Here is a 12,227-nt window from a genome sequence, read left to right as displayed (position 1 = left end):
AACAACTCCGCAGTATTTAAACTTTCAATTGAACTTTATAAACAAAGAAACATCTGGAATGCTTACGATGACATGGTCAGGTTAAAAATGGCAAGAGTGACGGAAATAGAGGCAGAGACTCCTTCACTTACCCGTGAACGCTACTTTTCCATAAAGATCCTGGATCTGTGGAGCCAAGCCCAGCTTGAACAAGTACAGACTGTTGAAATAATAGAAAATAGAAAAACACAGTATGAGGTCAATTTTATACGGAAACTATAGAAAAATATGTGCATCATCATTAATCAGATAAAAAATTGGCACATTCTGCAAATTTTCCATTAAACTACTTAAACCGTTTTTATAAAATATTAGAAATACATTAAAAGATGGAAATAGATAATTCAATTCCAGTTTTAAATAAGAAAATAAACATTTTATTGCCTAAAATGCGATAACAGAAGTCCTTTAGTGAATTTGAAAATGCCACTGAGGTTTTTTGAGCAAAACATATTAACAAAAATATGTTTAATTTATATATATCTATATATACACCCCGATCTGTATAAAACTCATCTAACACACAGTAATGTGTACAAACAGAAAACAATTACTGACTGTTATTGATGGATGCATTTAAAAGCTGTTAAATCCTTCGTGTTTCCATACAAAGTCTTTCCATTCTGGTTTAAATGTTTGTTTTGGCTTCCACTCTTCAATACCTGCATTGTTCACCTCATTTTAACATATTTAAACAGGTTTCAGGCCAACAAAGCCTGAATGGAGAGTTTTTAAAATGCAACCAGAAAATAACTCCATCTTTCATAAACAAACGGCCCTTTGTGACTTCAGCACGCCTTGTAGCCAGTTAAATCCACCAACAGGAGGAGAAATCCAAGCAGAGCTCTGAGTTTGACTTCAGTGTTTGGCTTTTAAATGTCTCTGGACCAGCAGGTGGAGAGCGAACCAACCTGAGAGCGTGGATACAGTAGACGCAGCGCGGCATGTTCTTTCGGTCGTATATGTCTGTGGTTTCTGGGTAGAAGATCTGAAACAAAAGCAGTGAGGTAAGAAACTCAGGATCATGTTGGAGCATGTGTCCAGAAGATGAGCTCAGAGTGAGAATTACACAATGTTAATGATCATTTACACACCCAGCGGCAAAGCTCACTGCTTCTGGAGTCAAAAACGTTCTTTTTGCTGGAAACGGGAACCAATGGCCCCAATTTTCCTCTATGTTACCACTCAGAGGTATTCTCGTGATGTTAGCTATTGATTTCCACATTTCTGGGAGCAATTATCAGCATTTAAAACTCCACTCCTTTGAAAGAGTTGTGCTCACCTTTGGCAGTCCCTTTTCTGCCATGGCGTTGAGCCACTGGATGACATTGTCTGTGTGTCTGAAATGGAGGCCGGTTGCCTGCAGGAGAGAAACACAATATCAGAACTAGAGAAAACACAATTTCAGTCTTTTGAAAAGCTACTGTTACATTTTGGCGCTGCAAACTGTAAGAGGAAACCTTATTCAGCAAAACGCGTGTCACATGAAAATGGGTCTGTGAGCTACAGTGTCTGGTAAAAGGATTTACATTATGAATCCGTTACACATTTCATCTTGTTGCACGCCTACAGAAATCTGTGCATTTCACTGGATTTAATGCTGCAGTCCAACATTAAGAAAATGGAGGCGAACAATGTGGATTCCAACAATTAAAAGAGATACGTTATACTTCTTTGAAACTCTAAATCCAAATAAGCTGCTGCTGGCCACGCCGCCCCACCTCAAACTCGCATGAAAATGGCTGAAAACAGAAGAGCAATTATACAACCGCACATCTTTGAAAAGCAAAAGTGGAGCCTCCTGCACAACCTACAAGAATGCAGCAAGTGGTTTCTGGATGGTAAGTCAACAATCATTTGTGTTTTCCAGAAGCCATTGTAAAGCACATACAGCTTGGGTTGCTAGGCAACAGGCAGAACTCTGCTGGGGTTGTTAGGTAACCGCACCAAGAAACATTAACTTATTGCCAAAAATAGCTTGGTGTTCTTTGGGGGTTCTTTAAGCATTCAGGTTGTTTTCAGAAGCAGTAGAAACCCAACAGGAAATATAAAGACATATAAAATGTTAATTTTGCATAATAGGTCTCCTTCAGGAATAAAAATTGTCTTTGTTTTTTTTACTGAGATGGAGAAATCTTAAGGTCAGCTGTCATTTTTAACAGAATACGATTCACACTCTCGGTGCAGATATTTTCTTCTGACTACTTCAATTGCAGAAATGCTCCCTGATTTCAAGACTTTGGCTGAAGTGGTGCTTGTAATTCCAGCCTCCAGCGTGGGAGCAGATTCATCCTTCAGACCTAAATCAAAACCCCCAGAGAAGTCGTCTGAGGTAAAAGTCCACATCTTCATGACCACAGCTTCTGCAGCAATCCCCCTTTAGACACATGATTAAACTCAAACTGGGTCAGCAATTCCTGTCCATGTGATTCAGGAGACGTTATGAGACAGAGTTCAGGCTGCAGCAGGTGAATCATTCATAATTTAACTGCAATCATTTAATTTCTTTGCTTATGTGCAGTTATTGGAGCCTCAGTCAGCGGTTTCTGTCACTGTAGAGAAAATGTTACATGAATTTAGGAGCCACATTGTGCAATCACACATTAAGCGGATGCATGATGTGTGTTGCTGCTTCTCTGTTCAGCTTTATCTGGTTGAATATCAATGAAAATGAACGCAAATTAAATTCAGCTAAACATGACTGACAGCATATGCAAGATAAGCAGCTAATAATATTGAATGACACAAACTAAAAGCTGTTGAGCCTGGGAGAACCATTGCTATATTATTTATATAGTTTGTACATATAATGACAGATTAATCTCTTCCTGCTGTTGGCTGCTGCCACTGTTGGGCAAATATGAGACATCAAACTTGTTTACTGAAAATGTTGTGTTTTTCAAATGGTATTCCTTTCAAATAATTAAAATACGGCAACACTTAAATACCATTCTGCACCTCAAAATCCAAATATTTATTTTCTGTTTTCTTCTCCTGTCAGGTTAAAACCAACAGTCAGAAAACTTGATGTAAGCTAATTGTGCTAATGATAGCAGGTATGTTACACACAGAGCAGCTCTGGAATGATAAAGCCTCTGGTGTTGACATGTTGGTGTGGGGCCCCCAATGATAATATAACTAGGACCCCGAAAAGTTATTATCCGGCCCTGTCCGTCATTTTCATCTTTTCAAAAAAGTGACGGTTTAAAAACCCCAGATTATTATGAGAGTTTCAATCAAAACGGAAAAGTTTAGCTCACATCAAGCTGTGATTCAGGGTGATGTGAAGAATTAGATTTTAAGTCAGAAATATTATATTTGTTCTCATCTGACCAGAGTGACTTTTCTTTCAACAGATGATCACTTTTCCACATTTAATACCCTAGGCTAACTTTTACTAATTTACACTATTACCCTCTGAACTTTCTTTACTGTATTTTATTGAACGTAAAAAAAATTAACAAAAGAAAATCCGAATTAGTCTCGGTGGAAAATATCTCAAATCTTCTCACCTTGTAGCGCGTCTGCTCACGATCGTAGATCTTCTTGAGGGAAACCGTCTGCGGGGCAAAGAAGTTGCCCAGTTTGGCCAGATAGACGCCATTTCTCAGCCCCTCCTCCAGCTCCGTTGTCGGGGGCAACTCTTCGTCCAGACAGGCCTCCATCCATCTGCGGAGGGAAGAGGAGGAGCATGCATGAAGCCAAACAGACAAAGATAACTTCCTCCGCAACGAGGGGAACTGATCTTAAAGGTTGATTCTGCACAAACATGAAGGGCTTTAACAATTAATCAGATTAATCATGAATAATCGATTAATAAAGTAATCATAAAGTAATTTAGTAATTGATTAATCATTAACTTGAACTTTCACAAAAATTTTAATTGTGCATTAAAGATAAAATCAAAAACTTAAATGCCTCCTCGTGTGGCAATTCTGTGAAATTTCTCTTGTGAAGCAGCTTTTGTCATTCATTTAGTTTTTAGTTTTTTAAACTAAAACTAAAAACATCAGATCTACGTTGTCGAGCAGAAAAGGCTGAACTTTTCACAGATTGATGCTAGAAGGATTTCTTTTGCTACTATATTTTAGCCAATAAAATGTTAGTTTTCTTATTTAAAAAATTAATTTAATTATTTGTTTATATGCATCTTTATGTAAGTTTTTTTATTATATAACAAAGGCTTGTGGTTAAATCTGCAGGATGTGCCACTTATTTGATCTGCTTAATCGATTATTCTGACGAATAATCGATTACTAAAAACATGCAACATGAAGTCGGTAAAACAGCGAATCTGAAACTTAAGGTGATGTTCTGCGCTTTCTGATGATTGATTAATTAATTTTTATTTATTATTACAGCTCTGTGTTGGTAACCGCTCGCCTGCAGCACGCACTCCCAGGATTCCTCAGGCGTGACATTTCATTTCTTCTAGGTCATATTATGAAATCACATTCCTGCTGAGTCAGCTCTGGGCTGCGCTCCCTCACTGGGAAGACTGGATTCAAACACCAGCAGGAACCATCGCGTCTGGCTCAATAAAACCGCTCTGATAAACCTGCTGCAGTTACAGAAAGTTAGGATGTTTACTTTGAGAGTTTCTCTGTTTGTGTTGAACATAAGACCATGATTACCGTAGTTATCTTTTAATCTCAGATGTTGTGGTTCTCTCCTGTAAAACTCTGCGCTCACTCAGAAACCTTGCTGCTTACAAATATGCTCCACTCTCAAACCTATGCACAAACTTTCTCTCCTGTTTGTATCATTTCTACCTATGAAGGTAAAAGCCAGAACAAAAGTACATCAAGTCGGTTCTTCCACCCAGTTCTCGTTGCATTTTCTGTGCAGAACTTGTTTCCTGCACAATATCTGAGATATATGAAGTTTAATTACTGCAGTAGAAAAGACTTATTTTGATTTTCTACTTTACACTGCAAAAACAAAATCTTATCTAGTATTTTTGTCTACTTTCTAGTGCAAATATATCAGTCCACTTGAAATAAGACAAAACTGAGTTACAAGTAACATTTTAGCAAGATCCAGAAGTTTATTTTAAGCCATTAATTGCTTAATTTTACTTATAATACAGGAGAAATATCCACCAGTGCAACTACATGTCCACATAGTTGCACTGGTGGATATTTTCATCAATTTGATAAGAACTGGATGTTTTCATCAGTTTTAAGGAATTACTGACCTAAAACAAGCTCCTATATCTTGCTGTAAAGTTACTTGTAAGCTATTTTTATCTTGTTTTAAGAAAACCAACTAATTTCACTAGAAACTAGACCAGAAGTGCTTGTAAACATGTTGTGGTTTTGTAGTTTAGCTTAATTTTTTGTCTCTCACAGGAAAACTAGAAAAGGTCGGAGTTTCAGCCAATAGAATGACGGCGTGTCACTGTGACATCACTACGGTACGCTAGTTTTACTAAAAGTGTTCACTCCAGGCGGTTTGGATAAGACAATTCAACTAACTGTCGACAGCTAAACATGTTGGAAAAATATTTTCTTCTTGTAAATGAGTGTAGCATTTAAAACATGCAGTGGAAACACTGATGGGCGGAGCGTCGCGTTCGGTTTTATTCACGTTTGTTTAGGTTTAATTGAAGAATCAGACTTTATGGTGACACTGTCCACAATTGTAGCAAAATTACATACTTATATATTGTGTTATACAACAGAGTGAGTTCAGTCAGAGGCTTCTTCAGAACCACTGTAACACAGACTGCTGCAGGAGATCCTTCCTGCCCGTAGCATCAGTATCTACAATAACTATCTGGAGGAAGTTGGATAATACAAACACTGAGTTGATCCCTGAGGGAAATTAAGTATTTTTACATTTCAAATCTTATTTGAAATTAAAACAACTATTGTTTGCAAAATGATAAAAATGCAAATAATGATTAAGATCATTTAAAAATTACAATAAAATCTATTTTTATCATCATCATAAATAATAAAACTAGAATTGCACATAATAAATAGAAGTTTTTTTATTACAAATGAATAGAAAAATAAAAAATAAAATCTGCATTTACACACAATAGATTTTTACAATTTGAGCCGAAACCTCAGCTCTCACTGGGAAAGCTGGATTTCCGTGAGGAATTTCCCAGTGCCAGAGCGGATTTAGTGAAGTCCCATTTAAAAAAAAAAAGAAAGAAAAACAGCCTCTCCTTTAATCTGCTGAGAAAACACTCCCACTCCCCTGCAGCCTCAGCGGCAGCAGGGTTACCTGTGTCCTGGGAAAGATTCCTCTGCTCCTTCAGACCAGCCTCCCTCTGCATGCACACACACGCATCTCTGTTGAACACACACGCATCTCTGTTGCACACACACGCATTTCTGTTGAACACACACGCATCTCTGTTGAACACACACGCATCTCTGTGGCAAGAACAAAAAGGTGCTTCTGAAGGTTTTACTCATTAGCCTCATCTTAAGAACCGTTTTAAACAAAAACCACACCCCAAACTAACCAACAACTCTGAGCTGCTTTTAATCTGCTTTTATCAGGACATGAAGGCCCCAGAGGCCCTTTAACTTCCAAAGGACTTCAATGATTAATTGTAATAAATCGATTACTGAAGTAATTGTTGAGTAATTTAGTAATCGATTAATCGTTAACAAGAGTAGGCCATTTGCTGAGAGAACACACTCAAAGCAGTAATTGAGCATAAACTATACAAAAATATAAACATTTAGCATTTAAGGTAAATTAAAAACGTTTGCCGGTAAATATGTTCAACCCAGAACTCCTGAAGTCACTTTTAGTTTCATTTAAAAATCTGTATTAATAATAATAATTTGTTACTAAACACATTTCTTTATCTGCCATGCTAACTAGCCTTCGCATTCATCACAGGTTATGCTGTCAGGAGGCAGCTGCACCGTTAGGAGTGGTGATTGACAGCGCTAAGGTCCGCCTCCTGGCTCTGATTAGTTGTTTCTAGTTAGCACAGAGAAAGCAGAGCGGATAATTTTTTTCCTGGATTATCCGTCTCAAATTGTACTGCCACAACATAGAGGTAGTTTCAACAAATGCATAAAAAATATTTAGATACTGCAGCTTTAAAGCAGCTGTACAAACTGCGTCTCATTTTCAACGTAGAGCCTCAATTTCAGAGTTTCCCAACACTTGGGTTTCCTGAAGTCTCTTGGTCTGCAAACAAATGTAAGGGCGAGCGGCTAACACCAGCTGAAACAACTTCCCTCTCAGGAAGTCGTGACATGGGGGCTTTCAGACAGGCCTGCCATTGAGGCCGGGGGGACCGAGCCGTGGCGCGGGGCCGGGGCCCTTCTCTCAGGAACAAGCCCCCATTTTCACTCTCTGCTGGCGCAGAGAAAGGCTCCATAAAGACTCCTAAGTAATGACTCTCTTTATCAAAGCTCCACACTCCTTCCAGCCAAGCACAAACACGGTCACACCCTCCACTTAACCAGCAAGATCTGCAGCTATGAATGGGATTTCAGAATGCCTTTCTGAAAACAGCACAGGAAACAAATGTACAGTTGTGTTCTTGACTCCAACAAGCATGTCTGCAATTCAAAATAAAGCCACAGATATGAAAGCAACGACTGGAATCCTAATCATCACCCAAAACATGAAGGTGTAGCTGTCTAAAGGTTACTGCTCCAACTCATTCCACACATTTTAAAGCTCTGAGGTTTACAAAGAAAGAAATATGTGCTTTATCTCTGATGCCATCAGAAGGTTGGAGGCATTTCTGAACTTAAAATAGTAAAATATGGCTTTAAGGTCATAATTACGTCAAAAAAATGTAAATAAAATGTCATGAAAACTATTGATTGAAATTAGTTCTAATAGATTAACCAATAATATACCCTTTTTGTGTTGTAGCTTGGCCACCATCCAGCAGAGGGCACCGCTGGTCGGAAGCCTATTTCAAACAAGATGGTGGAGGATGCGTCCGTTTACAGGAGAGAAACGGTCCAAAAATGCTCCGTATGCGGTTCCGTTCAGAAATATAAAACCTTAATACGATCCTTTAGTTATCGCTTTCATAAGACGATGACGTAGAGACAGAAATGCGGAGAGAATAATATCGAAAAATTGTAACATGATCGACAATAGACATGTTATGCCAATAAGGACGGTTGATTCTGAGGATTTCCATGAGTTTATAAATACATCTAAGTTTAATAATATCAAAAAATCCCCACAATTTTCTGGTATTTAATGCAGTTGATTTTTTTAAATATGTGTTCTTTTTTAAATGTGACATATTATGAAAAATAGCCTTTCATTTTATGGAAAGACTACATTATGGACAGCATTAGGGCCATTGTACACAGAAAATAAAGAATAAATTTTCTAGAAAAAGTAAAACATTTTCTAGAAAACTCAAAAAATTCTGAGATATTCTCAAAATTTTAGTTTTTTTCTAGTAAAATTTCAGTTTTTTACACCAAAATTTAATTGCCTTTTTTATAGACAAATTCTTTGATTAATCTTAAGATTTCTGAGTTTTTCTTTCAGGCAAATATTTGACTTAAAACTCAGAAATTTCCAAGTTTTTGCCTAGAAAATTTCTGAAATTAATCTAAAAATTTCTAGGTTTTTGGTGTAAATTTAAAGAGAGTCTAACCCCACAATGCGAGAGAAAATGTAAGTTTTTAGGAATCAATTAATCAAATTTAATTAAGAGCTACATTAATTAAGAGCTAATGTAGAAAACTATTATTTTCTCAGATAGAAAATATTCTGGAAATAATTGTGAAATAAACTGACATTTCTGTGAATCCTAGAAGAAAATAGCGCATACATATTGCAGCATAAGGGAAATGTAGTACATGCTTCCAGATTGCTGTTAGGAAGCTGTAATCCAACCAGAGGTCAGAGGTCAATCTCATAGGAAGAGATCTTCTACTGACCATCATCTCTACAGGAAGACGCTCTGACTTCTTGTCAGGAAACTGACACGCTGTAGCCAAGTCCAAAATAAAGATGTTACATAAACTCTTTATTCAGACACAAAATAAATTCAAACAAATGACACAAAATCAAAGAAATTTTCCTCCACAAAGATGAGAAATGTTGAACTTTTTGTGTGTCCTAAGTTTCAGTGAGAGAACAGCTTCCTGCTTCAGTCACGTTGTGAACAGATAATTATGGCCAAGCTAACAGACCACAAGCCGTTTCTGTATGACTGTAAAGTATTGTTGTCCTGCTAAAGGGAGCGGCCCAAAAGGTTTGACTCACTGATTAAATTAAAAAAAAGGACCAGTCAAGTCTACACCATGCTTAAATAAGCAGTAAAAAAAAGACAACATCTTGTATCTTTTTCTTAAAGATGAACAGGGATTTTTATAGATATGATGCAACAGTTTTCAAAAAAAGACTGCCAACATGTAGGAAACATTTTGAAACTGTTGCACCAGAAAACATTTGCTTATTCACACAATTTAAGTTTATGTTGGGCATTTAGACGTTTATCAGAAACTCCTGCTTCCAGTACGGCAAAGTAAAAACCAGAAAACCAAAATAACATGCAAGATGATATCCAATACTGATGTTTCTGCACAATGTTTCTCACAGGATGGAGATTTATTTGCAGCACATTTACCATTTACCAAAATAAGTGGATATAAAAAATTAGAAACAAACCAAATCTGTATCACATTTTCTCAACTCTAAACTACATGAACTTTGCTAAAATGTTGACAATAGATCCAAAAATGTCAAAATAACAGGAAGTTAAGTCTAAAGGTCGGTCATGGATCAGATAAATTATTATTAGAAGAATGAACTCCAACTAAACTGACAGTAAAAACTGATCATTTTACATTTTTTAAAGCTCTGAAGCTCATTTCAAATACTTTGAATTATGAGAGATTTAAAGGAGCAGTGTTATGTAAAAATTGACTTTATCTTTACACAATACTGCCCCGTTAACGAGGAGAAGCAAAAGCAAATGAGGTGGATTAGCAGTGTTTGTTATCCTGGGTATGTTTACCATGACATATTGAGCTATTAACATGACAGTCATGAGAGTCTTAATCTTCAGTCAGAGGCCTCTTCAGATCCGTTGCAGGACTGACTGCTACTGCATCACCATGCATCAGTCTCTGAAGATACTTTGATGATATGAGTTAAGACCGCCATTTATTCATGGATGGACAATAAAAACCAACAGTTTTAGGTGCAGAGAAGGTTTTACCTTAATATATGTGCATTACGGGACTTCTTCAACAGTTTGCCAACTAACTGCCTCAAACCGTTTCTTCTAAACAAATGCAAAGCAGCGCTAGCTCTAACCTGGGAAACCCCTCCGATTTACATGCAGATACGAACACACGCATCACAAAAGCAAACACACAATAACTCTGGACAAACAGATAAATCTTTACTGCATGTTGAGTAAAGAAAGGCGGAAGTGCGATCACTGAATAGCTGGAAAGGCTAATTACAGACATCCTTCTCCTGCTTTTCTCACTTCCTTCTACCTTTATTTTCAACCCAGATTAAATCGACTGACTTTACCAAAGCCTGAATAAAACAGTGGGAGAAAAGTGAAAGAATGAGAGCCAAGTTGTCCATTACATGCTTAACTGGAACACTGGAATCTGACCTTATTCTGTCCGCTGAGCCTCCAGCAGCAGCAGGACTCACTGCAGCCTCCCGGTTTAAAGTCCTAACGATGGTGGGTGAACTGGAAAAACCAAGACATGTTCTCTGCACAGCCTCACACATTCCCAGACTAAAACCTGAGACATCTTCCAGCTGTTTTAATGGCCTCCATTAACAGAGAATGGCTCAAAACTTGAAAAAATAAGTCATTTTTAGTTTCTGCATTCAGTTTGTTCCCCAAAAAACATCCTGAAAATTCAAAATAAAGATTAAAACCAGCTTCTGCTTAGATTGGGTAAAAAGCTTTTATTCTGAAAAACTGCTGCATGCCAGCACCTTTTAGCCAATATTAGTGCAGTTATTGCAGTTTTTAGCTAAATGTAATCAAAGAAAACAGAAACAATGTTAATAAAAACAGATAATTTGTCTCATTGATTAAAAAAAAGTTTAAGATTTTATTTCTCTATAAAAAATCTCACTCTTAATGCAAGATTTTTAAATTATGGGGCCAAACAAAATTATCTGTTTATCCGTTTTCCCACAATCAGCACATTTAGCAGCGCATACACGAGGTTGATTGGCAGCTCTAAGACCCTCCTCCTGGCTCTGATTGGCTGTTTTTGACCAGAATCGGTGCGTTTTTGTCTCATAACAGGAAGGCAGTTTTAATGAATATGGGAAAAATATTTTTGTAAAAGTTACATAAAGGATTCACATGAAAACGACATTTTTAACCTTCTCCAAAGTAAAAACAAAAAAAAAGCCTCAGAGTTTAAAAGTAGCTAGAAACCTGGAGAGGTAAAAGGTCCAAACAGAGACTGAGTGTTGCTGCTCTGAAAGGTGAATAGTTTCATGTTTCACCGGCGGCCAGGTGAGATCCAGGTAAGAGGCGGGAGGGACGGCTCCTGATCCGTCTCCTTTCATTTTCTTTTGTCCTTCTCTCTCTCCGTCCCGCTTGCCGCCAGCCCGGCTGACTCAGACATGTTTTCCCAGAGGCGTCCCCGTTTCCACGGAAACAACCTTTACAGAGGATTACACAAAAACCACTAAGAGCAGCGTTTTACAGCGAACGAGCTCGTTTACGAGGCAGATTAGCAGGCAGACAAAGGTCAAGGTCACAGTAAACTGACACAAACACGAAGGAGTTTTAAACATTTCAACAAATCTTGTTTCTTTTTTTTTTGCGTTGTTTGAACTCCTGTAGCAAACCGATAAACTGAAACAACTTGAGATGGTTGACTGATTTTTCCTCTTGTTCAAAATGAAAAATGTTCTTATAATCTGGATTGAAATCACTGGGAGAAACCAGATTAAGCATATTTTATTTCATGCTGATCTAGTTTTAGATTTAAACAGTTCCAGGGTTGGATATATCCAATATGCGGCTCTTTGCCCGGGGTGCCTTTGTGTCTGGGGGCAGCAGTAGCACATCAAAAAGAATCAAACCTGCTTCTGTTTATCTGCCAAAGCCATTATCAGATCTGAGATTCCAGTTCAGTGACAAACCAAAGTGATATTTCACCATTTTTAAGGAATATTAACTGGAATCACTTGGTCTGATCAAATCTGAACTGCACTAGAGAAAACACACAATC

At 37.5% G+C, this 12,227-nt stretch overlaps 1 protein-coding gene across 1 annotated transcript in view; it reads right to left on the bottom strand.

Moving 5' to 3' along the window:
• iqgap1 (IQ motif containing GTPase activating protein 1) overlaps window positions 1-12,227 on the bottom strand; it is a 57,591-nt gene that overhangs the window by 28,000 nt on the left and 17,364 nt on the right. The window contains exons 3-6 of the mRNA XM_028014255.1: window positions 3,552-3,708; window positions 1,322-1,399; window positions 951-1,027; window positions 132-199 (exon numbers count right to left, since the gene is read on the bottom strand). Coding sequence (XP_027870056.1) covers window positions 132-199; window positions 951-1,027; window positions 1,322-1,399; window positions 3,552-3,708 — 380 coding nt within the window. The remainder of the gene's footprint in view (window positions 1-131; window positions 200-950; window positions 1,028-1,321; window positions 1,400-3,551; window positions 3,709-12,227) is intronic.

This window comes from Xiphophorus couchianus, chromosome 4 (genome assembly GCF_001444195.1).
Source record: "Xiphophorus couchianus chromosome 4, X_couchianus-1.0, whole genome shotgun sequence".
Classification (NCBI taxonomy): domain Eukaryota; kingdom Metazoa; phylum Chordata; class Actinopteri; order Cyprinodontiformes; family Poeciliidae; genus Xiphophorus; species Xiphophorus couchianus.
Note: the sequence above shows the minus strand (reverse complement) of the source record. Positions and strands in the feature narration are given on the sequence as shown.